Genomic DNA, 27,007 nt, shown 5'->3' with positions numbered 1-27,007 from the left:
AGTAGTAATATTGTTGAAATATAAAAATGGAAAAAAATACAAATAACACCGTAAAAACGAACTTCATCATAATAATATGATTTGAATCATAATAATATAGTAAAATGGAATAAGTGGTGCCATGCTAAGTTTAGTTGACCTTGATAGCATTGTTGTAAATACATATACTGATATTCTTAAGATGTAGCTGAGATTGAGATAGTGTGTATATGTACATATACAAAATTGAATTTCCATTAAGAATTTTAGTAATAGTTACATATTTCCGTAGTTATTATAAAAAAAATGTTACACAAATAGAATCGTTGTTATATATTTAGATATTTTGTTATATATATTATATAAATAGATTTTGGTATCGATGACATGGCATGTTTACCCCAAATGATAATCGGCATTGACTTGTCAACACCCAAGATCAAGGAGCCACGTCATCAGCTTCAAACTCTATTTATATAATAAATAACTATCAAAATCTATAATACATAACAACATGTTTATTTATATAGAAAATCTATAACATATACCAACATATCTAGCATCTTCTAATAGAAATTTTAGTATTTGCTAGAAATTCTAAAAGTTTATGGGAATAACCAGTTAAAAGTTGTCTTTTATGAAAGCTCACGAAAAGTTCATATTAAGAAGCTCAACCAAGAATTCTTGACAAGAATCTCCCGAGCACATTCTATATGATAAAAGAGCAAAACAAAGCATGCCTGACAAGAACCCACAACTATGCCAGAGCCATTACAATACATAAAATCTAAGGGGAAAATAGTCTATATCTTTATGCATCACCGCCTTACATGTAATGCATGATACATTGTTTTGACTATATCCCAAAATCTGATTTTACATGTCACACAGATACCAAAAAATGAACCCTAAAACAAGTAACTAAAAGCTCAAGCCTTAACACAAAATCCCTTGTGATCTCTTAACTCTAAATATATTGATCTCCAAAAGAAAAATAAAAGCACTCCAGTTAGCTTTAAATAACCTTATTTTAGCAGAAACGTATTAATGAGGGAAATGTGCAGAATTCACAGATCACTTGCTTCACAAGTTACCTTCAGCTATACTTTTTTATGATAAATCAAAATAATATCCTAGGTAGCGATTCCTGAACAAAAGAAAATAAAAACTTGTAAGTATGCACATAACAATAAGCCTATATATACTGAGTCCATGAATCTTTTCTTAGTGAACTAGCAGATCATTGCGAAATTAATGCAATCACATGCTTTGTTACCATGCTTGCCCTAGGCCATGGGATCCTTTTAGCATTCTCAAAAAAACACTTTGCTCTTCAAAGGGAATCCAATTCTAAATGCACAATCACTGTGTGCCATTTCAAAGATTTTAGGAGTAGTATCTAAACAATATGTCTATATATAGAAGAATCACATATGTATATAAATCAAATAAAGAAGTTTATCCAGCATGGAAATTCCACTCGGAAAATATTTAAAAAGTATGTCAAGTAATTCAATCTTAGCATGTCTAGTGAAGAAATTTCTTAAAAACATTCAACATAAAATTTCTCTAGTTGAAAACCGTTTACATAGAGAATTCAGGATTCTAGGAAGTATTACCTCTACTTGCTTGTCTCTTATTAACTTTATGACTACTAACATAGCCGGGAGAATTTTTGCCTGAAACATCAGAAGTGGCACTACCAAGTCCATAGCCAAAGGAACCAGAACCATCTCGCTTAAATGTTGATGATCGCCAAGTTATATCCCCATAAGCTGAAGCACCACCATAAAGGTCTGTAAAGGCTACATCATAACCAAAATTTGATGTTGCATATGATGATTTTGGCGCCACATTGGTCCCATTATTTCTCCCATACCCTACTATCCCTAACCTAAAGCTGTCATCAGCACTTCCATAAGCGAAATGCACACTATTGTTAGAAACATTACTCCCCTCGTCTTGATTGGCAATTGCAGAACTCCAATTAATTCCACTATTTCCAGAGGCGCTTCCTCCTATACTAACACTTCCAGATCCTATATATGCATTGGAACTGGAACCATTTGTGTTATAATTGAGTCCCCCATTTCCCCAAAGGTTTCGAGTCACTGAGCTAAAAAAGGAAGTATTACCTCCAGTACTTCCATCATACCCAATAGGGCTACCAAATCTATTTGCATTACCAATATAGTAAGGATTCAATCCCCGTCCATAGTTCATATTACTACTAAAATTTGCACTATTTCCAAAACTTGGGTTTAACCCAGGCTCAAAGTTCATGCCCATTCCATAACCAGAACCACAAGGAGGAAAACCACTTCGACCACCAGGAACTCTACTAAATCTACCATCTATCCTAAGTCCAAAGCCTCCAATATTGCTTGGAGTATATCCCTGAGTGCAGCCACTAAGAAAGTTGTTAACCCTATTCAGACCATAGTTATATCCAACGAGGGGACTACGACAAGGGCCAGGCAATAATTCTTTAGGTACTGCTCGTTTAACCTCGACCATTTTACCATTAAGTTCATGGAAACTTTTTAGCAACACTTTGTCCACTGCCTCTTCTGAATCATAAGTAACGAATCCGAAACCCCTAGGCCTTTGAGTGTTGTGATCATACATCACTACAACATCTGTGATATTCCCAAAATGATCAAAATACTTCTTAAAGTCACTATCTGTGACTGTTGATGCTAAACCTCCAACAAAAATCTTTCTTATGCGGCATAGACTAGGTGAACCTTGGATGCTACTAGTGCTTCTACTCATAATGTTCTGGTCATCCCTAGGAACTGCCTTTTTTGCCTCAACCTGAGCAAGATGAAGCATGAGATGATTACTCCTAGCCTAATTTTGAAATTTAGTTAGACAAATGAGAATTATACAAATTCATGCGATTACAATATCGATCTGTTACTCTGATAAGCAATCAAAATTTCATCTCTTTCTTCCACAAGCTACTTGCATCAAGGAACAAATAGTACATTAGATAACGTCACTCTAAAAGGGTTTGCTGAAAGGTCAACAACTTACCATTCTCCCATCAATATTATGTTTCTCCTTGATGACTTTCTCAGCAACTGCTAGGTCAGAGAAAACAATGAAACCGAAACCTCGAGCACGTCCTGTGGTCCAATCCTTCATGATCATCGCCTCTACCACTTCACCAAAACTACTGAAATACTCCTTAAGACGCTCTTCATTGGTTTCCCAAGATATCCCACCAATAAATAGCTTACCATTCTCAGACATCTTTTTCTACATTTCAAAAAAGCCAATTCCATCACTACAAAGTACAAATCCATAAAATGGCCAAATTAATTAATGGATCCAATGCAAGATAAACATTTCATTGCAATAGCAACATAAACAGAACAACAAAAAAACCAATACCAAAATATTCATTCTTGATGAACCAAATTAACAATAGAAGATAAAAAGTTGTATCTTTTATAGATACATCAATCTAATCACAGTAATGTAGATACAATTCAATACCTTTTATTTTAACAACAAAAATGTAACTGGTACAAAATAAAAATTTTCTCTCTAATTCAAAAATAGAAACAAACAGATCCTTGGACGATCAATCAACTGACTAACACCGAATTTAACTTCAGCTAGAATTTAAGAATGAAAAAGTAAAAGAAATAACAAAACTTATATCACTTAGATATACAAAGGTGAGGTTAATTGGAAATTTAAGAAAAATATGGAATACCCAAATCCATATTCAACAAAAAACACATAAATCAAAGGAAACCCAAGCGCCCAATCTCGCAAAAAACTAAGATCTCAGAGTAGGCACAATAAGAATAGAGGAGGTTAATTTAATCCTCTTGGTTCTCTTCTATTTTCGTTGCCCCTTCCAAATAATATTTCCTTTCCTCAATTTTGTCGGGTCCTATCTCATAATAAAAATCTTAAATATTTTTAACATCCAAATATAAATTCAAGGAAAATCAACATTTATGTAAAATTTTATTATCTATTAAATAAATAAATGTTTATTATTGTTATACCACCTAGGCAAAAATCCAAGGAGAAGGGATTGTATCACTCTAAAAATTTTTTTAAATCTAATAGAGAAAAAATTTGATTTGTCATCCCTTGATGTGGAGTCACAATTTCATACAGTCATTTCTCAAATGCAAGATAGTCAATTGGTAACAAGAAAATGATTGTATGAAATAGTAACGGTACGTTATTTGTATCTATTTTTTTAATGATTTAATGCCACGTCAGCATTTTATCCTGAATTTAAACATTTTCATCCTAAAAAACATCAAATCTAAATGAAAATCTTGAAATTTAAGATTAAATTATTAATGTGATATTAAACTATTAAAAAAGATAATATATCTATTTCATATAATCTAATCTCATCAGGTCTAAAACCTTAATAAATACAAATGTACAAGACAATTAAAGCACTGTGGCTTGGACATAGGACAAGAAATATGCATTTGTGGTAGCAGTAAAGGATTAAGATACGCTCATGTGCAACAATTGGTTCTCACTAAGACTTAAAACACAACTCCAATGTAAAGGGTGAAAAAGGAACCCCAGGCTAAATTAAGACTCATATTTCTCAGTTCTCTTTGTCTTCCTTACTTTCAAGAAAAGTTAATCGAACCATCCACTAACTTAAGCATCGGAGCACAAAATCTACCACCCCACAGTTCACTTTTCATTTTGCAAGTTACGCCATCTTTAGCCCATTTTTCCGTCAGCCCAACACCATCCTTGTACGACTGAAACAATTGGCACTCTGTCAAAATCCTACAACGGGAAGCCATGTAAAACACGATTTTCCAAAGCATGAACGTACCAATTTCACCCTTGCTAAATATCACCCTCCAATACTTGTCGCAATGTTTTATGGTGTGGCGATGACATCCTATGAGAAATTTTAGGATGTGAAACCTAACATGTGTGAATTGACTTTGAAGTACACTCCATCCCCGTTCATACTGCAATGTAACCTAGGCCAAACTTTTAGTCACCCTACAATCTGTTGGAAATTTAGTTACGAAAAATGATTTTAAGCATAATGGAATTTCAATTTTTTTTTGTAAAACTTTGAACCTCTATTGTGTTATCCATGGGATCTAGTTTCCTTAGTGTAGATTTTCGTCGTAATGTACATGTAATTTTTCAAAAAGATTGGTTTAATAAAATTCCATTATTCACATTAATTGTTGGAAAAATTATTTGTATGGGAACTTTGAGGCATATTCTCAATAGGTAAAGGTAGAGAGTTGAATCATAAAATTATCGTTTATATTCTACTTCATGAGATCTTTACAACGGTATATCATATGCTCAAAATAATTGAGTGATGAATGAGAAATTAATGCTCAAAGTAAGCTACTTGGAAATATTATTGAGGAAAAGTAAATGCTTAGGTCCCACATTGGTTAGATATCAAGTGTGAGATGTGTTTATATATATGAACTCTCTTAAAGAATAATTGAATGACTAGGCTTGTAACCTTTTTTTGCTTGTAGGAATGTAAATTTAAACTTGATGGGGTTGTGGGGTGCACGCCTATGATGTAGGCAATGCAAAATGTATGGACCAAAGATAAATTTTTTTAATTAATTTAATGGCAGATTTTATGGATATTTTTCCAAAATTCTAACATTCTCCATGCCTATAAAAAGTCATGATTTCTGAAAGGTTTTACACAAAAAAATATATTTGATAATTTTTCTTGCAGAAACTCTGTTGTTCTCAAAACTCTTCCTTTTCCTCCTTCGTATTTTCAAACATTCCAGTGATAGAAAAGGGATTGTTCATTCGTTGATCATTGTAGAGGTGCTGCTACTTTGATCATTGATGTTGTTGTATACTGGGAGACATTCGACTAACGTTACTCCAAGTACCGTAGGAGCGGCCAAATCTGTCTTACGGAAACTGTGTTTCATAGGCCTCACCGTTTTGTAAAATCTTGATTCTCCTTTATTTCAACTGTTTATTATGGTTTTATTTGATTTTCGTATTTGATAAATTATTTATAAATCATTTTATTTACATTTTATTTCATATGTATTTATTTATATTTAATTTATTTTGTTCACTAATGTGTTTTGTCTAACATTAATATCGTTTGTATTTGTTATCAACGATTTTTGCTTGAAAAGAAAAATGAACAAAATATTGGTTCACGGATTACCTAATATTTAACTAATAATAAGTTGCATTATGTGGTCCGATCATAATGTGATAAAACAACTTATATTAGTAGGTAATCTAAATGGCCCATAGTCTAACCAAAATTAAGAAAATCGATTAAAAGACTAAGATATCGTCTACCGAGTTCAAATGGGAGATACCTTATCTTAAATATTGGAATGAATGACTCTCAAAGAATAGAGACATAGATGTAATTATTTGGACTGACAAAACATTGAATAGGTTCCAAGTAGAATAAGTCCTATATTTTTTTTGTCGATTTATTCACTTGTGGCATTCATAGTGTGGCTTACCTCGTTTTTGAGTAAGTGACATACTATTTGTGCATGTCTTGTAGGCTTTGATGCATTGAAGGCCTGAATTCAATTGGTAATAGACCTGAAAGCTGATACGTTTGGTATAAAACTTCTACAAAACATAGCTTCACTTACAAAAGTGAAATTCATAGCCCAATAAAAGGGTAAATAATACCCTCATTGGCATTACATGATAGATAGAAAAGTAACGTGGCCACAAAGCTATTTGTTTAATATGGATGATTTAATTATTATGTGTTAGTAATTGACCTTTTCATGAAGAAAAATGTAATGGGTACCATGAGATAGAATAAGATCATGTTTAAGACTCAACATATCTTATGAGTGTAACACACATATGACAAGGTCATTAGATGAACACTTGATAAATAGTTTTCGTAATGGTATATAATAGGGAGAACTCAATCATGGTACTTTAGTGGAATTACTCCATGACTAAATAATGTTGTAACTAATAAATGAAAAGTTGAAACTTGATTAAAAATTATTTGAGCCCTAATTATATATGTCCAATTGGTCTCTCCGCTAGCTTGGTACAACATTAACAGTTTGCAATTGAATCAATGAGATAAAAATATGAAAAAATTGAATTAGATATTAAATTAATTTCTTAAAATTATCATTTAATTATTTGTAATTAAATAATTGAAATTCGAAGTTGAAATTAAATTAGTTAGTCATCGAACTATTATTGAACAAGATAATTAAATTTATTTACTCATAGATTCTAGTAAAGTAAATTTGTCATGACTTTAACAAAATTAGAATTGGTTTGAATAAATAATTTAATTAGAAAATTAATAAAATTTATTTTAAATAAATAAAATTTTGGGAAATGTAAAATTGTTTATTGGATTGGATAATTTATATGAGTTAGTTAAAAGTTCAAATACCATATAATTGTATCCAATACATGAGACAGACACAGTGGCTCATCTGACATAGCATGGGTGGAAACCCTAACTCCAAAGTAGGGGGTGTCACCAGCCATAGCCTATCCCATAAGGGTAGGTGTATTTTCTATTAAAATATTATTATTTTGCTTCTCCTTATTCAAGTAAGACTCTTGTTATTGTTAAATACATTCTTACTTTAAGATAGTTTGTTTTTCGATTTCTAGCCCACAGAGAGATATTGATATTCCCTACTGGAAAATTAATAGAAAGCTTTCATTGTGTTCATTGATTCGTGAATTAGAGCCCACGCCCTAAGTAAGTTGAGGTTTGAGAATTGCAGAGAAGATCATTGATCGCCTCCTGACGTGCGGATGTCGAGAGTGTAAATATTGCAACTAATTATATGAATTAGGTGGGTCCACAAGTATACATGTCAGATTGTAATATAAATTGTTACAACATAAGACGAAAGTGTTTCGAGGATCGTACCCAAGGGAGGCTTGATTAAACTAGTAATTAACTTCTACTCTAACAAGTTTAAATAGTACTAAAGTGAATAGAAATATATGGGAAAATAACATGCGAACTAATAAAACAAAAGAAACAATCAGAAATCACTCAATTATGAAACTTAAAGACTAAGTCATTTTAGTGTTCATGATTAACTACCAATTTAGGATTTTAATTAATTAGCTAGTAATTAACCAAGTTATTACCTTTCGACCTCTAACTAAATTAACTAGTTGGTAGGAACTACTTATCTTTCGACCTCACAATTTAAATCGGGACAAGCTGAGAGATGCACGGTAGACTTATCCTTCCGGCCTATCTACCTAATTGACTTCCTAAGGTCTTTAATCCTAGGGTTTAATTTCACTCAACCCAATCTAACTAATTCTAAGAGAAACCCTAAAGCGTTTGTTAGTCAATCTCACATCCACTAGTTAATATTCCTAGGGTTTTAGTTACCCATGGATCTAAATGCAAAAATCCCTAATTTGACATTCACATAAACATCAAAGCACAAAATAGGGAAGAGAGAATTTTGGATACAAAGATGTTGATTATGTGCAAAAACATAAAATCCCGTGACAGATGTTAAGTGATCGATGATTGGATGCAAGAAACACAAACAATTGAATAATAAACTGAAGCTAAAACTAAAATTGAAAATAATTTAAGTTTGAAAAGTAAGAACCTTAAAAATAAAACCTTGATCTAAAAAGTAAACTAAAAATTAAGGAAAAAGGTCCCTCATCAGGTCCTGAGCAATAATATTTATAGCAGTCGTGTTAGAGGACCCATTTAAACCTAATGAAAGTGTTTGATCATAATTGATTGAAGTTGTACAGGCAAAAACAACTTTGATAATTTAAGTTGCCTCGTCGCAGTGGTGTCGCGACATCCTCAAGTCACTGTCGCAACATCGAAGGTAATATACTCTTTTTGCATGTTTAGGTTGGGTGTCGCAACATTGTGTGGTTAGTGTCGCGACATCGAAGGTAGAATGGTCCTTTGAGTCCACTAGAGTGGGTGTTGGGACATCCAGGCTTGGTGTTGCAACATCAAAGGCAATCCACTAACTCTTTGGGCTGAATTGATGTCTTGCACACTTAATCAGTATGTTAGTCTTCCCTTAGGCTCAGATTGGCCTAAAAGGTCATAAAACACTTAAAATTGCTTGTTTTATTAACTTTAACTAAAACCATACTAAAATGAAAAATGAACTAAAACTATGCTAAAGTGCATAGAAACAAGCTCGTTTAGTGTTAAAAAGAAATTTGCCACAACGAATTGTCGTAGATGAAACTCTCCCACACTTAACTCGTTGCTTGTCCTCAAGCAAGCTAAACATGCGCATACAAAATCACAAACAAAGACAATAAAAAGAATGAACTGTAACACCCCAAACTCGGCTTGGACAATATGGCTGAATCTGGCGATGTCATATGGAAGTGCGTTTGAAAACCGTATCATTGCTAAAACTGTTTCCCTTTAGAACTTATCATTATCTCTCATTAATTCTTAAATCATGATTCAATTCCAAAATGCTATACTTTGCGGAAGCTTTTATAAATAGTTTGCGTGTGCGTGGTATTTTGATAAAACATTCATCTCTTTTGGAAACCCAAGTTTTATCTACTTCTAGCATATATAAACAGAAAACAATATAAAATCCAAATTTTAGGTAAAAATCCATAGAGGCCATTATTACAGAAAAATACCCCAAAATAAAACTTATAATCGTAAATAAGTATCGAATAGCAAAAATAAGTCGTGTGGCCACCGCTGAGTCCTCCGTCATACTGATCCGGCTATGTCTGGGGATTACCTATACAGATTAAACAGAAGGGGTGATTTTACGTAAACCCAGTGTGTAATCCCCATGCAAACAAATAGACAATAACAGATAATCTCAATTTGGGCCTAAGCCCTTTTCAGTAACAGTATCAGTAAGCATTAGGGCCTTAACGCATCACAATACAGTAATAGTGGCAGTTATGCAATTATAAAATCCTACCCAACCAGCCTCTACAGTCTATCTCTGTCCAACCCTACACTCCATGTGGGTATATAATCAACCCACCCATCCCTACACTCCAAATAATACCGAATGCGGCACTAGATAGTAGTTACAGTTGTGCTGCCAGTGAGTTAGACTTGAAGCCTTGCAGTACGACTTTTTCCAATCAATATTAGTCCCCAACCCAATGCAATGCATCATACAGACATGTCATGGTATCATGTATAAACAGTACAATGTATATATCATGCTCAACAAACAAATATACATATCTATCTCATATAGGCATATAACAGTCTTTCAATCATTTCAGTTAATTAGGGGTCTAGGTAAACTTACCGAACCTTCAGTAGGTTCACAGTCGACTTGGGCGACCCATGCAACCTTATCAGTCAAATAGTAAAAATGGGCCCATGGCCCATGTTGCATGCTCATGTGGGCCCACACGACCCAAAAATGGCCTTGGCCGTGTGGATCTCACGGCTTGGCCCAATATTCCCACACCCCTGTGTGGTTCATCCGTATGAGGCCCACGCGCTTGTGTGGTTCATACGACCCAATTCGGCCCGGCCCATGAATCGCACATGGCCAACCTCGTCGATCATAATTTATAAATAATATTTATTTTGGGAATTCCAAAAACATGTATTGAGTTGGATTAAATTATAAAGTGTTAAGTTGTCCAAAAAGCACATATAATTAGACCCAATACAGGAGAGACTCAAACTCCCCTAATATTACAGATGATGGGCAGCATCCCTATTGTATTTAACTAGGGAGTGCTACCCCCTCTTCTAGTTAAACTAGAATACTAGTTTTTCTATTAATAAATAGTCTTTGTGTTATAATAATTCAACTAGGATTATCCTATCTTTCTCTATAAATATATGAGGCACTGGTAGAGCTACTTATAATAGTTTGTACAAGTTTTCAAAATTGTTATTCTGCTAGAAAATAGTGAGAATTTATTTTTAATTATAAATTCTATTTTCTTGGAAGAACTATTTTGTCAATTTCTATTAAGATGGAATTACTTTCCTACTGAAAGTAATAGATTATTTTACGACAAAATTGTTATAACTTTAACTATAACCTCCCTAACCTGGCCTAAACGGTAGACCCAAGCCGAAGAGATCACATTAACCACCTAAGTGGCTCGATCATTTTCAAATCAAATTTTTTATTCCAAACCTGTTTTATTCAAGTGAGTCTTTTAACAAGATTATCAAGAATGTAGCAGTGACAATTTATTAACATACCCTCAAAATAAATAAACATGCTTCATATTAGGCATATGTATAAATAATATCCATACTGAAGTTCATCTATAAAACCCTAATAATATAACAATAGTTCATCTAATTACAAGATTTCCTAATAACCCATATTATGCATACTAAATGAACAACTTTGTAAACCTATATCCCAAATCAAGAAATCCATAAATAATAATGACAATAATTATAAGGATGGAAATAATAATAATAATAATAATAATAATAATAATAGCATTCTTTAGTTAAGTCCACGACAAGCTGAGACCCTCCATGCGTTGAGTCCACGTCCTAGTCTGTTGGATTATCTGAAAAAAATGGAAAATAAAGGAGTAACACAATTATTGAGTCATAGTATCATTCATGTTGCACATTTATCAGTTCGGACATTCGTCATGTATTTTTCCAAGGAGAATGCATAGTATGTTCATGCAACAATTGTATAATGTATCATATGGCATTCGTAAGTCCTACCCTCGACCACTAGAACACCAATTAGGGAGTTCCCAGAACCCTTTCTACATTTTCACACCACTTGAACACATAGGTGCAGACAAGCTGACATATGGTTAAGGTTCCCCAACCCCTTGCAGATAAAAGTTGTAAGAGGAAGTCGTAGTTGGAATCTGCTAATTTGTGAATACACAGTGGACAAACATATATGCAGTATAAATTGTCATATCTTCAATCTTTCATAATTCCCCCATGCATATGCAAAATAATTAGGTCTTATAGTTCAATCATTTAGTAATCGTTCAATATTTCATCTTATAGCAGAAACATATTGATGAGCGAAACATTTACTTGGCATATATATCATTTAGTATATACAATTAAAGTCATTCACAGAATTAAATGGTTATTCTTAAGCAATCATATTCCACTGATAATAATGATATCATTCACGAATTTATGTTATTAATCATAAACATATAAATCATAAACATATTCTTAAGCAATCATATTCCATTGATAATAATTTGGGACCTAATTGCATAATCTAGTTCTCTAAATGGCATTAAAAACCTAACCAGGGACTGAATTGCATAAAATAAGTAAAGATTAGGCAAAACTATAAATTTTAGGTTTCAGGGGCCATACGGCCTTGTGACCAACCCGTGTGCGTGGCCTCAGACCGTGTGCGAAGCGAAGAGGTGCAGGTACAGGAGACACACACACTACAGCAAAATAGGTTTTTAGCGGAGTTTATAGCGGCGCTTGAATGAAAAATGCCGTAAAAAATCGAGCATTAGCGGCGCATTTTAACAAATGCCGCAATATGTAAGCAATAGCAACGCTTTTTCTAAAACGCTACAAAAGATCAAGCATTAGGGGCGCTTATAGAAAAACGCCGCAAAAAAGTTTGGAAAAACGACGCCGTTTTCTTTTTTGAGCTTTAGTGCCATTAGAGGTGCTTTTTAACAAATGCTGCAAAAAATCTAGAATTAGTGGCGCTTTTTTAAAAATGCCACTAAAGATCGAGCATTAGCGGCGCCTCCTGTAAAACACCGCTAAAGGTGAAACATTAGCGGTGCATTGCGGACAACGTTGCAAAAAAGTTGAGAAAATGACATCGTTTTCTATTTTTAGCTTTAGTGGTATTACTGGCGCTTTTTAACAAACGCCGCAATAGATTGAGAATTAGCGGCGCTTTCTAGGAAACGCCGCTATAGATAAAGTATTAGCGGCACTTTTTGGAAAACACCGCAAAAAAGTTGAGCAAAATGATGTCGTTTTTGTGAGCATTAGCGGCATTAGTGGCACTTTTTAAGAAACGCCGCAAAAAAATAATTTTATTTTAGGCCTTTTGGTTTAGGGTTTAGGGGTTAGCATTTAAGGTTTAATGTCTATGGTTTAGGGTATTAGGGTTTATGATATAATGTTTATTATTTTTGAATTAGAATTTTGAGTTTAGCGTTTATGATTTAGAGTCTGGGTTTTGGGGTTTAGTATTTACTATTCTTTTTTAATTATTTTTGTCCCTTGTAATATATATATTTAGGGTTTATGGTGCATGTTTATGGTTTGAGATTTAAGGTTTAGGGTTTACAGTGTAGGTTTGTGGTTTAGGGTTTTAGGTTTAGAGATTAATGTTTAAGGTTTAGGGGTTATGGGTTTAGGGATTAGTGTTTAAAGTTTCTAGTTTAGGGGTTTTGGATTTAAGGGGTTTTGAGTGTTTAGGGTTTATGGTTTAGGATTTTAGGATTTAAGGTTTAGGGGTTTAGAGTTTTTTTGGTCTAATTATGAATTTCATACTTCTATTTTATGAAAAGAAAGTTAAGCTGTTTACTTTAATTCATTAGAATTTAATCTTTGTACTTAAAAAAACTAATTTTAAAATAATTAATAGAATTATTAAAATTTTAAGATACCCAAATTAAATTATTTTTTAATAGTAGAGGAAGAATTGGACAGTCGAAACCGAGTGTGAAAGAAAGACGTTGAAGGGGCATGGATGAAATCCCCATGAGTCTGACACTACTTATACTTATGCATAAACTCTATGCTGTCCTTCTCCCCTTCTCGATAATAAGCTAGCCAATAGTACCCTAACCTAAGAAGTTATCTTACCTCATTATATTCAATTTTAAAATTGAACAATTAAATAATGTCATATTAAAAATTTTAAAAATTTAACAATTAAAAATAATGTCATATTAATGTATCAAATTTTAATTTTATAAAAATATTAAATATTTGAAAAAGTTTAAATAATATTATTTCAAACAAATATATATTTAAAAAGTCAATCGTTAGCGGCGTTTTTCTCAAAAACACCGCAAAAAGTAAGCAATAGCGGTGTTTGGACTAAAAACGCCACAACAATGTATTAAACATTATACAAAATGGCACCGTTTGGTTACAAGAATTTGATTTTTTAGTGGCATTTTTCTCCGAAACGCCGGAAAAGGTATGCAAAAGCGGTGTTTGTTCTAAAAACGCCGCAACATTGTACTAAATTTTTACAAAACGACGCCATTTCATTTTAGGTAATTAATTTTGTAGTGGCGTTTTTCCTGGAAATGCCGCAAATATTGCAATACCAACTTCACTTAAACGATGTCGTTTTGTTCCACATATTAGTTTTCTTCCCCATTCCTGCACCCAGCCCCTAATTCCCCTTCCAAATCCCTAATTCCACTTATTCACAAAGACGACACCTCCCCAACTAGCATTGGTTTTATTTTTGTTTCTTCGATTCTTCATTTCGTTTTTTTTACTTAAGAAGAATACTTGTTTTGGTTTCTTCTCAACATTTAGATGAAGACAGAGAAAACGACATTCTGTTTTTTGGTCAAGCTTGAATCAGGTTCATTTCCTTTTTTTTTGCGTGTTTAGGGTTTAGGTTTTTCTTGTTTGTGTGAATTTTTTGTTTATATTTTGTTATTGACCCTCAAATCCAGTCAAATCATATTTGGTTTTAGGGTTTCTGATCCCTAAAAACATTCGCATTTCACCCTTTTACTCGTGGAATCTGTTTCGAAGTGATTTAATTTCTCTTCATCTTCCTAAAGGTATTGTTTTCTTCTCTCTTAATTCTAGTTTTAGCAATTTAGTCTGAATCACGTTTTTAACCATTTATTGTTAGATTTTTGACAATAAAATCTATGCTTTCGAATTTAAAATCTATTTTGTATTGAAATATATTTTCAACTTGTTTGTGCTACAAGTAATTTTCGAATTTAAAATTGATTTGCTACGGCTGCTTTCTCATGCAGTTTTAGCAATTTAGTCAGGCAGAGGCAAATTCTGAAGTAATTTGCTATGGCTGACATTCATGTATTATAGGACTCTGTTTTGTTTAAACAAGTAATGCTGTTTTTACATTTTGTTTGGCTTTTAATAAATATATCATATCACCAACAAACAAATTTCTGCACTTATGAACTGTTTTCTTCCATTTAAATTGCAGGATGAAACATCTTTCTGCACTTATATCATATCTAACAAATTTCTGCAGATATGAACTGTTTGCTTGTATTATGTTGGTGGAAGAAAAAAATATATAAAAATGTTCTAGAAAAAGAAGGAAAAAAACATAGGTAGTTTATTAAGACATGCACTAAAAAGACAGTCTTATTACAAAGTAAATTATATAGCCTCTCAATTAGAAAATAACTAAAAAGGAATTTTTATTACAAAGTAAATTATATTATTTACAAGAGTGTTTTTATCTTTTGATATTTTCATGTAAAATCAATAAAATCCTATGTATAATGAGATTTAAATTCAAAATACTAAAATTTTTAAATATTTAATTTTATCATTTTAACTAAAGATTCATTCACTTTTTATTATATTTTATATAATTCTTTTACCAATATTATTGGTGTTAAGTAATGCAGTTTTTCCTTTTTGTTTTTATTTAATCAAAAGTAGTGTAACACTTACCAATTCAAGTTCAATGCTTTCTTCCTTTTTTACTCATGCTTTGAAGAATTAATATGTAACCTATATTAATATGGATAAGTAACCTATATTTCAAATTTATTTCTAATAAGTTTTTAAAGTTTAAAAATAATTATAATTATTATATTTTAAATAACTTAAAACTTATATTTTTAATATATAACCTATATTAGTATGGATATATAACCTACATTTCAAATTCATTACTAATAAATTTTTAAATTTTAAAAATAATTATAAATATTATATTTTAAATATTAAAACCTATATTTTTTAATATATAACCTATATTATAGTATGGATATATAACCTACCTTTCAAATTCATTACTAATAAGTTTTTAAATTTTAAAAATAATTATAATTATTATATTTTTAAATAACTTAAAACTTATATTTTTAATATAGAACCTATATTAGTATGGATATATAACCTACATTTCAAATTCATTACTAATAAATTTTTAAATTTTAAAAATAATTATAATTATTATATTTTTAAATGACTTAAAACCTATATTTTTAATATATAACCTATATTAGTATGGATTAGAGGTGCTCATATGGGTCGGGTCGGGCTGGGCCCAGAAAAAAATTTCATCCCGCATCCTAGGTTCAGCCCGCATCCTAGGCCTGGGCCTGGCCCGGCCCAAAATATAGGCCTGAGATTTTGTCCAGGCCCGGCTCAGGAAAGAATTCCTAAGCCTGAGCCTGGCCCGGCCCGACCCATTTTTTAATAAAACACTAAAAAATTATTTTAAAAATAAAAATTAAAAAAAAATGTATTTTAAAAATATATTAAAATTAAATAAATAAATATATATATTTATTATATTCGGGTCGGGCCGGGCTCGGGCCAAAAAAGTGATGCCCGAGGCTCGGCCCGTTTTCTAAACTGGCCTCATTTTTTTGCCCAAGCCCATATTTCAGGCCTATATTTTTACCCAAACCCTCCCATATTTTGGACGGGTCGTTGGGTCGGGCCGAGCAGGGCCGCTCGACCCATGAGCACCTCTAGTATGGATATATAACCTATATTTTTAAATATTATATCACTCAATTTACATTATTTTAAAAATCTAACTACAAATCTTGAAATACTAATTTCCACATAACATACATAACTTACATAATTTACATAAATATATATCATATCAAAACTTACATAACTTACATAATTTACATAACTTACATAACTCACATAACTCACATAACTTACATAATACATAAATATATATCATATAAGAACTTACATAACTTATTTATACTTACATAATACATAACTTACATAATTTACATAACTTACATAACTTACGTAATACATAAATATAACTTACATAACTTACACAACTTACATAAATTACATAAATATATATCATATCAAAACTTACATAATTTACATAACTCACATAACTTACATAACTTACATAATACATAAATATATATCATATCATAACTTACATAACTTAGTTATACTTACAAATAAAAAACTTACCTGTGTAAATTATTGTCAACTTTAGACTTCAAGAATTAAGAAATGGACCGGTCTTGGATGAATTTGTCAAGGGTAAGCAACAACTATCGAAATGGAGTAAAATTTTTTCTAAATTTTGCATTTCAAAATGCAAGCCAAGAGAATATGATTCTTTGCCCATGTAAGAAGTGTGACAACATCAATTGGCATTTTCGTGAAGTTGTCTACGAACATCTAATTGTTGATGGGTTTATTAAGGGGTATAAAAAATGGATTTTCTATGGAGAGTGCACATCTAGTAGAACATCTTTAACGATTAATTCGACTTATCCTCATAGTGCTTACAATCAGTCTGTTAGAGAAGATGACATGGAAGGTATGTTGCAGGATGCATTTAACATGCTTAGTTATGGTTTGCAATCGTTTCCACCCGGCTTTGTTGCATCAGATGATTGTAATCTTGGTGGCAATGCTTTTACCAAAACGGGAAGAAGTGTACCAGATGAAGAGCCGAATGGAGAAGCAGTGAAGTTCTACACGTTACTTAATGAAATGAATGAAAAACTTTATGAGGGATCAAAATTTTCAAAAATGTCCTTCTGTATTCGTCTTTTTCAGTTAAAGCGTTTAGGAGGGTGGACTGGAAACTCTTTGACAATGCTGTTAGAGTTTTTGAGAGATATGTTTCTGTTTGCAAAAATCCCTTATTCATGCAAAGATATAAAGAAACTGATAAAATATTTAGGCCTTGGGTACAACAAAATTCATAGTTGCCCAAATGACTACATGTTGTATTGGGGCGATGGGAAAAACCAACAGTGTTGTCATATATGCAGTCAATCTCGTTGGATGAATAGAAATACAGAAGATGGGAATGAGGATGAAAATCATGCACAGCCAAGGAAGAAGCCAATTAAGATTTTGCGATATTTTTCGCTAATACCAATGCTTCAAAGGCTTTTTATGTCATCGAAGACAGGCGAGTCTATAACGTGGCACCATGATGGACGAACCGATGATGGATTATTAAGGCATCCTGCGGATTCTTTAGCTTGGAAATCATTTGACAGTAAATTTCCAAGCTTTGCAAGCGATCCTTGGAGTGTGAGGCTTGGGCTAGCATCTGATGGATTTAATCCTTATAAAATCATGAGCACTTCGTACAGTACTTGGCCTATAGTGCTTGTTCCTTACAATTTGCCTCCATGGATTTGTATGAAGCAATCTTCCTTTATCTTATCTATGATTATCCCTGAAGAGAAAGGTCCCGAAAATGATATTGACATTTATTTGCAGCCATTTATTGAAGAGTTAAAACAATTATAGGCTGGTGTTGAGACATATGATGTATTGAGAAAGGAGAACTTTAATTTATGTGCAGTTTTGATGTGGACTATTAATGACTTCTCGGCTTATGCCAATTTATCTGGTTGGAGTACCAAGGGACGTTATGCTTGTCCTTGTTGTGCTGCGTAAACATGTTTGAAATGGTTATATAATGGGAAGAAGTTCTCTTATATGGGGCATCGTCGGTGGTTATTGAGAAATCATAAATTTAGATTTCAGAGTACTCTATTTGACGGTACTGAAGAGTTTAGAGAAGCTCCTTCGCAGACCATTGGATCTGAAATCTTATTCATGTTGAAAGATATGAATTTCAATTATGGGAAGATGAATCAACCACCCAACATGCAAACAAATAGAAGATCGAGGGATGAATATGGTGATTAATTTGATGAAGAGGATGATCCTAATGAGACGGGCTTGTGAAAAAAAAGAAGTATTTTTTTTGAGTTACCTTTTTGGGAGCATCACAGTTTACGACACAATCTTGATGTCATGCATATTGAGAAAAATGTTTGTGAGAACATCATTGGGACAATTTTGAATGTCGATGGAAAATCGAAAGACAATGTTCAGAGTCGACTTGATTTAGTTTACATGGGAATTCGGTGTGATCTTTATCCCCAAGTACTTTCGAATGGGAAATATCGGTTGCCGCCTTCTATTTTTTCAATGTCAAAGAAGGAAAAGGAAGTGTTCTGCATGGTGTTGAAGGATATAAAGGTTCCAGATGCATATGCATCAAATATATCTCGATGTGTGAGTCTTAAAGATCGAAGATTATATTCCTTAAAATCACATGATTATCACATCTTGATGTAAGATTTATTGCCAGTTGCTTTATGGTGTTGTATGTCAAAAAAGGTGACGTCTTGTATAATTGAACTATCCAATATAACGAAAGCCATTTGTGGCAAGGTTTTGGATGTTCAAGAACTTGAGAAAGTACAAGATTGAGCCGCTTTGACTTTATGCAATTTGGAGAAGATCTTCCCACCTTCATTCTTCACTATTATAGTGCACTTGCTAATCCATCTCCCTCATGAAGCTATACTTGGTGGACTCGTTTTCTATCGATGGATGTATCCTATAGAAAGGTGTTAATTTATTTGTAAATTATTCATTCATTTACCTCTATACCTTTAGTTATAACTTTTGATAATGTTGTATATCGTGTTTAGGTTCCTACCCAAATTGAAGTCTTATTGTCGTAATAAGCGTTATCCAGAAGGATCAATTGCTGAAGGCTACTTGGTAGAGGAGTGTATGACTTGCTGTTCTAGATATTTGGAAGATGTTGACACAAGACTGAACAGACCAAGTAGAAATGCTGGGGTTACTGATCATAACTTGGCCGAAACTTATTTATTTCAAAGTTATGGAGAACCAATCGACAAAGTTGAAATTGCAGAATTAGATGATAGATCGTGGGTACAAGCACATCGATATGTTCTTTTTCACCACGATTCAATGGAACCATTACGCAAGTAAGTTCTAGAATTTGATAAATATTCATCAATTATAATTTTTTTTATCTTCTAACAAAGTAAACCTCTTTTTAACATAGTGAGTACAAACAAATCTTGAGATATCATTCACGCTCCAGAAGATTATAACATCGAGAGATTAATAAGTTATTCACAGAATGTTTTCATGAATGGTTAAGCCAAACGGTGTGCAATTGAAGCTTTCATTGAAAAATAATAATGTTTTCTCATAACATTTATAATTACTCAATTTACTTTCGATTCAATAGGTTTGGAGTGGGAAGAACACCAATGACGAAGTTAAATGGCTTTCTCAAGATCCGAATAGAGTAGTAAAAAGATATAGTGTCTTCTTCATCAATGGATTCAGATTTCATACGAAATATCGCGAAATATTAAGGAGAACTCAAAATTGTGGAATAGTTGTTAATTCTTCAATTACAAGTTATGCTAGTGCTAGGGATAGTAATCCTATTAAGGGAAATATGGAGTATTACGGACTTCTTAATGACATTATTGAGTTGGATTCCTATGGAAAATGGAAAGTTGTCTTATTCTGATGTGATTGGGCTGATGTTAATACTACTCGCGGAATCAAACAAGATCAATTTGGTTTTACAATGGTGAACTTCTCTCGATTGATTCACACTGGACAACAATTGATAGATGAGCCGTATGTATTTTCTTCTCAAGTGAAACAAGTTTTTTAATCAAAAGATCCAACTGATGAGGGTTGGTACGTTGTATTCCGTAACATCCCTAGAGACTTGTTTGACATAGGCAATGGAAGTAGAGATGACATTGGCAAAAGATCAGAAACTTTGCCTTTTCTAAAACAAAACTTAAATGAAAATATCCCTAGTACTAGTACACAATCTTAATGGGTTCGCCAGGATGTTGATGAAGATATTTACGAATTATGATGTAGTAAGATTTTATGATTTTTTAATTATATGTAATATCATAATACATAAATCTTGGTCTTATTAAATATTTCAACTATTTTATATGTACTATTATTTTTGTAATTAGTTACTAAAAATTTAACTATTTTATGTGTATTGCAGATAAAACGCCTAGAAGAAGATTGCGAGATCTAAGTATTGTTCAAAATACTCCGAATTCGGAAGAAACTAATAGTGAACAACAGACTGCTATTAGATCTTTGAATGTTCAGAATACACCTGACGAACATGCAGAAATTCAAAGTAATGTTAAATTTAATTTACATGCGTGTTGACTTTTATTATTATTATTTTTTTTCAAATTCTTATATTATAATATACCATTTTTCAGCTGAAAGTGATGGGATGCGTAGAGGTCAAGGACGTACTCTACTTAAATATTTATACGAGTTAAATCCTGTCGAGCGTGTCAAAGTATCGAGAAATAATTTTGGTCAGCCTGTTGGATCAGAAGCTCGACTTTTAGCAGGATATTTGGGCATTATAGTATGAAATGGCAATTTGTTGCCTATCAACTACGAGTCATGACATCAAATGCCTGATAGTAACAAAAATCAACCTCTCAATAATATTAAGGTAACAAAACGTGAATGTAATTTATAATAATTTGGTTTAAGTTTCATTTATATTTACTTTCTAAACTTGTGTTTTTTGTACGAGAGGTTTGCTTTAGAGGTCTCGGATAATTATGTCAAGAAGGCATTGGGAAAAAGATGGAGAGACCATAAAAGTACTTTAAAGAAAGAATATTTTAAGACAAAAACAACCCTTGAACAGAAATTGTGAAATGTTCTACCGGGAATGCTGAGGTACCAATGGGAAGATGCGGTTAGATTTTGGAATTCAAAGAAAGGAGAGGTATTACGTACTTCCAAACTCTTATAATTATTTCGGTTTATAGTATTTACTATATACATAATAATAATTTCATAATGTAGGATCGTGAACGAGTTAGAACAACTAGCAGGCAAAAACAGAAATTCACTCACATAGTTGGGTCGAAAAGTTTTGCTTGTGTAGCTGAGGCCAAGGTATTTTAAATTTATTAATAGTGTCAAATATTTATTACGTTCTATTAAATAATATTTTCACTACTATATTGTAGGAACTATTATCTGGTCAAAAAGTTAGACGCCTTCAGCTTTTTGACATTACACATAGGAAGAAAGATGGATCTCCTATGACTTCTAAAACTGTAGAAATTATGGTATGTTTACTTAATAACATTTGAATAATTTTAAATATTTATAGTGTTTAATTATAATGGTTTAATTCTTTGTTTATAATGCAAATAATGTTAAGTTATGTTGCATTTGTTTTTATAATATATATTAGGAGAAACTAAAGGATAAAAAGGCAGAGTATGAAGCGATTGCCTCAAGTGATAGTCCTGTTCATCTTGACGACATTGATAACCGGATTATTACTGAAGTTTTGGGTCCTGAAAGTTATGGTCGGGTTCGATTTCAAAGATCTTTTGTTAACCCAACCCAATATTTTGGATCCAGCTTACAACAATACATGCCTTTGAGAGAGTCAGGCTCAAGCTGAAGTTCAGAGGTTAGGAGACCAGATGGCACAGATGCAAGCAAGCACAGATGAGCGAATTGCTCAACTTAAAGCGAAAGCTGAAAGAAAATATGAAGAACTCCAGCTACAACTTAAAGCGGAGGCAACGACGAGGGAAGCAGAGCAGAGCAAAAAGTACGACGCACTCCAGCTACAGCTTCAAAATATGATGAAGATGTTTCAGCAGTCGCAGAATCCGCCATCTTAGACTATTGTATAAATATTTTTAACATTTTAACTTTTAACATTATTGTAAGAATAATTTTAATTATACTTCATTTATCAATTTATCATATATCTTTCGTTGACTTTGAAGTATCATTTAAATTTGTTGTTTTTGGTTGGATTCCATGCTACAGGAAGGGTTGCATATGGATGAAACTTGGATGTTACAAATCTGCCAAAGTTAGTGGCGTTTCTTGTAAAATGTTGCTAAAAAATGGTACTTTTAGCAGCATTTGTGATAAAAGCGCCGCTAAAGGTCATGTTATTTAGCGACGCTTGTGATAAAAGCGCCGCTAAAGGTTATTTTCTTTAGCGGCGATTGTGATAAAAGCACCGCTAAAGGTAATGATCTTTATCGGCGTTTGTGATAAAAGTGCCGCTAAAGATCATGTTCTTTACCAGCGTTTATGTGAAAAAAACGCCACCAAAATTAGCGACATGGTCTATAGAGGCATTTTTTGCGGCGCTTGTAAAAGGCCGCAAATACTTTTAGCGGCGCTTATATGCCTAAAAAAATGCCGCTAAAAGCCTGTTTTGCTGTAGTGACGGCCATATGTCCAGGCCGTATGCGAGCCTTCAAGCCATGTATGATGGATCCACATGGTTGTGTGTTTGACCATGTGCAGGGCTCTAGCTCATGTACGCGTGAAGGGGGGAGGGTGTAGGAGCCATACGACCGTGTGCGAAGCGCAAATGCAAGGGGAAAAATAGGGAACACGACTGTGTGTACTTGGGCAGTTTCAAATTTTGACCCAATTTTTCGTAAAGTCACCCACATTACTTTCTCGGGAGCTCAAGGGACCACCCCACGTTCAAGCTCGATCCAAACACTTACAGGGGTATTTGAATTGACCAAACGTGACGATTATTGATGGGTTTTCAAGATTTGAGGAGGTTCAAAAAAAGCAGTAAAGATTCAATAATGGGTTGATTAATCTGTTATAGGACATTGTTACCTAAAATTGAAAAGTCCTAATTGGCAGGGAACGAAATACTTATTGATTTTGATAGGAATTTTGATGAGTTAGTGGCACAAGATCCAAGGATTTTGATGAATACAATGGATTAGGGCTTGATTGTAAAGATACAAGAATTCAAAGAAATTTCTAGTAGCAAGGTTTTGAGAATAAGATTGTAGCAAAGTGTTTTCTTGAGATTGTGTGAAGATGAGAGTAGAGGTAGGGTTTTTATTTGCCAAAATAATAAATAGGAATTCTAATTGAATTAGGAAAAGACTTTAAGAGAATTGGGTTGAGTAGAAAAGTTTGGGGTCAAATGGCAATTAGCCCATTTGTAAAGAAATGCATTAATGTAATATGACTAATGTGGGTTGGGTCTTTTGGAAGTGTAGGCGGAAAAAAAAATTAAAAAGCTATCCATAAGGTTTAATCCTTAATTTAATTTGAAAATAATAATATAAATAATACTTATTTTAGAAAATAGAAAAAAAAAGTTGAGTTAAATTAAATTATAAAGTGTTGGGCAATGGATATGGAAACGGATGGAAAACACTTGCCATGTACACAATAAACAACATTGAACTAAATTTGCAGCATCAACAGTGAACAATTGCAGCTTTAGCAGCGTTTGTAAACAACATTTGTAAAAATAAAAATAATAGAATAAAAAGAATACTCCCAACACAACTTGCAGCATAAATAAATTGTTGGGATTTATTTTAAGAAAAGAAAACAACTGCCAGCCACGTATGCTTATCCGTTCAATACTTACGAGTTCTAAAAAGCAAATCAAGAAGGCTGCGTTTTTTGCAGGTGGTGGTTCTCTCATGTTTTTTGCAGGCGTGATGGGTATTAGAGTGATCTGATTCTCTATTGACTCGATCTTTATCTTTTAGGATTATTTTGTTGAGATTTTTTCGATTTAATTAGTTGAGATTTTCTGGATTTGAGTAGTTGAGATTTTTACTAAAAACTGAAGTTCATCAATTAATAAAGTCATAGCCATTTATTCATCATATTCAAAACTTCTTTATAATATCAAGTGTTCCGTTTTTTCTCTAATAGAGTAAACGATCCAATTTTTTTCTTCCCCCAATCCTTCATGGCTCAAACTTAAAGAAATATCGATGTTACTGCCGTGACTAACAATAGTATTATTCAGTTCAATCCTGCTTCTCAACTACCCATTAAACTCAACGATAGTGCCAACTTTCCAATCTGGAAAGAGCAAATGACCATGTTACTTGATGGCCATGGTCTAATGGGTCATCTAACAGGTGCTACACCCCCTCCTCCAACGACAATTTTAACAAATGATGTTAATCAAGAGAACCTTACTTACGTAAAATGGTTTCACCAAGATCGCCTTCTTTAGCAAGCAATTCTTCGTTTATGTAGAAAACACTGTTGCTTCCACTGTTGTCTCTGCCGATTCTTCAAAACAAACATGGATACTTTTGCATACTCTTCACGCCAACAAAAGCCACACACGGATTTACAGTCTCAAAGATCAACTAACTGATCGTGTTATAAAAGGATTAAAAGGAGTTTTTCAATATTTACTTGAGATAAAAAGGATTAAAATGAACTTGCCATTGTGGGTGCTCCCATTTCATACGAAGAGTTAACGGTTAATATTCTCAGTGGTCTCAATTCTGATTTCAAGAAAGTCTCAGGTTCTATTCGCACATGCGACACTCCGGTTGAATATGAGGTGTTATTTCAAAAGCTTCTTGACCATGAATCGTTTCTCCAACATGAAGATAAAAGCCACACATACTCTATTACAGGAGCTGTGGCTACAAAAACTACATTAGAAAATCCTCATCAAAACATTCGTTGTAGTCTTCCAAATACATCACAATCACCCTCCAACTAGTGGCGCACTCCCATGGTATAATAACGTCCTCAAAACAACCAATGGTGGCCTTCTAATACTACATGACGTTTTCCAAATAATTAATGTAGACCATCTTTTCCCATGCAGTAAGTTTTTCCAACCATTCAATGTCAACTTTGTGATCGTTTTGGTCGTATAGCTCGAAATTGTAGCTCTAAATCTCACTCTCATTAGGAAGCTATTGCTAGCTATGCCTCTCAACCCTATTGTGTTATTTATGATAATAAATCTAAAGCAAAATACACCTATGTTTTGTGTGAGGTGGTCTAAAATAAATCCTAGTTTTCAACTGAACAACCTTTTTCACTATCATCAAACCACAAATTATCTTAAGTATTGGCTCGAGCAACATGAACCAGTCATTAAATGAAAATGATTTATTTACTTGCAGTAATAAAGTAAATTCTCTCTATAAATTGAACATTTTCTAATATTACTCAAAAATAGAATTCATTTTTTGTAAATAAATTATCACCATTTTTTTCTGTAGAATAATGACATATGAAATGTGTGTAAATATCTAAACCGATGGTCTCTATTTGTAAAGAAAAGTACAAGAGTTCTGCTTCAATAAATCCTAATAAATAACATTATTTTAATAGAAAACACAATCATACTCTAATTAGAGTAGAGGGGGGTTAACCGCATGTGTGCGCAGAAAACAAACAATTTATAAGATAATTTTAGAAGCGGTTTTTAACTATAAGCATACAATGTCAAATTGTAATATAGAAATTTACAATGAAATATAGGAGTATTTTGATGATTGAACTCAAGAGATTGTTAAAAATCGATAAATGTTGTTATTAAATCAATAATTTGAAAGCAAATATTAATCTAATTGAATAACAAATTAGCAATGTAAGCAAAAATTGAATTGAGAGAAAACAAATCCTAAATTTAATATCTACTGGGAATTAAAGAATTTCCTATTTCTTATTTAAACAATACAATTTCATTAATCCAAAATCAATGAATTAATTAACTAATGTTAAGCTAATACGATTAATATCCCGATTGAGTTTTTTTACTATTCTTACTTAGGAATACTTTCTCGGTCTCTTCCTACTTAATATTTATCACCTAAGCTATTATTTAGTCTCACTTAGGATTAATACAATTTTCCTCTCGATCTCACTGCTCGACACATTTGTCTAGATATTTTACTAGAGGCATCAAATCTATTATTCTTAGTTGTTTGATAAAATTAAATAAAATATCTAATTGAATAGAAATTAACACTCAATTAAATAATTGATTAATCAATTAATATATACAATATATTCATAAAAGCACATAATTAAAATTCTCATTGTCGTACATACATTCTATTAAATATATGATGAATGAAATATTAAAAAAGAAAAGAAAAAAGTGGAGAAATTTTCATTGATAAATTCGGGTAATTGTACGACTCTTGAGTAATCTTCAACTACAAAGTTTAATTGCCGAAATAAAAATTCAACATATTAAATAAAAAT

General features: G+C 32.6%; 1 protein-coding gene across 2 annotated transcripts; it reads right to left on the bottom strand.

Annotated features, from left to right (window-relative positions):
- Positions 1-640: 640 nt before the first annotated feature.
- LOC107955028 (heterogeneous nuclear ribonucleoprotein 1) lies at positions 641-3,896 on the bottom strand. 2 transcript variants are annotated; one of them, XM_016890731.2, is made up of 4 exons: positions 3,707-3,896; positions 3,019-3,243; positions 1,599-2,796; positions 641-1,126 (listed from the first exon to the last, which is right to left on the bottom strand). In XM_016890731.2, exons 2-4 carry the CDS (start codon positions 3,235-3,237, stop codon positions 1,113-1,115), a joined length of 1,431 nt encoding a protein of 476 aa, XP_016746220.1. In that variant the 5' UTR covers positions 3,238-3,243; positions 3,707-3,896; the 3' UTR covers positions 641-1,112. The 2 variants fall into 2 exon arrangements, with proteins under 2 accessions (XP_016746220.1, XP_016746219.2); XM_016890730.2 differs by lacking the exon at positions 641-1,126 and having other exon boundaries at positions 1,397-2,796; positions 3,484-3,896.
- Between the last annotated feature and the right edge of the window lie 23,111 nt (positions 3,897-27,007).

Source organism: Gossypium hirsutum, chromosome D07 (assembly GCF_007990345.1).
Source record: "Gossypium hirsutum isolate 1008001.06 chromosome D07, Gossypium_hirsutum_v2.1, whole genome shotgun sequence".
NCBI classification, from domain to species: Eukaryota; Viridiplantae; Streptophyta; class Magnoliopsida; order Malvales; family Malvaceae; genus Gossypium; species Gossypium hirsutum.
Note: the sequence above shows the minus strand (reverse complement) of the source record. Positions and strands in the feature narration are given on the sequence as shown.

Bases quoted from the DNA above. Each gene is read 5' to 3' on its own strand.
- LOC107955028 (XM_016890731.2), bottom strand. From the start codon at position 3,237: ATGTCTGAGAATGGTAAGCTATTTATTGGTGGGATATCTTGGGAAACC. The intron at 2,797-3,018 runs GTAAGTTGTTGA...CATCTTGCTCAG, and splicing joins ATAATATTGATGGGAGAATG to GTTGAGGCAAAAAAGGCAGT.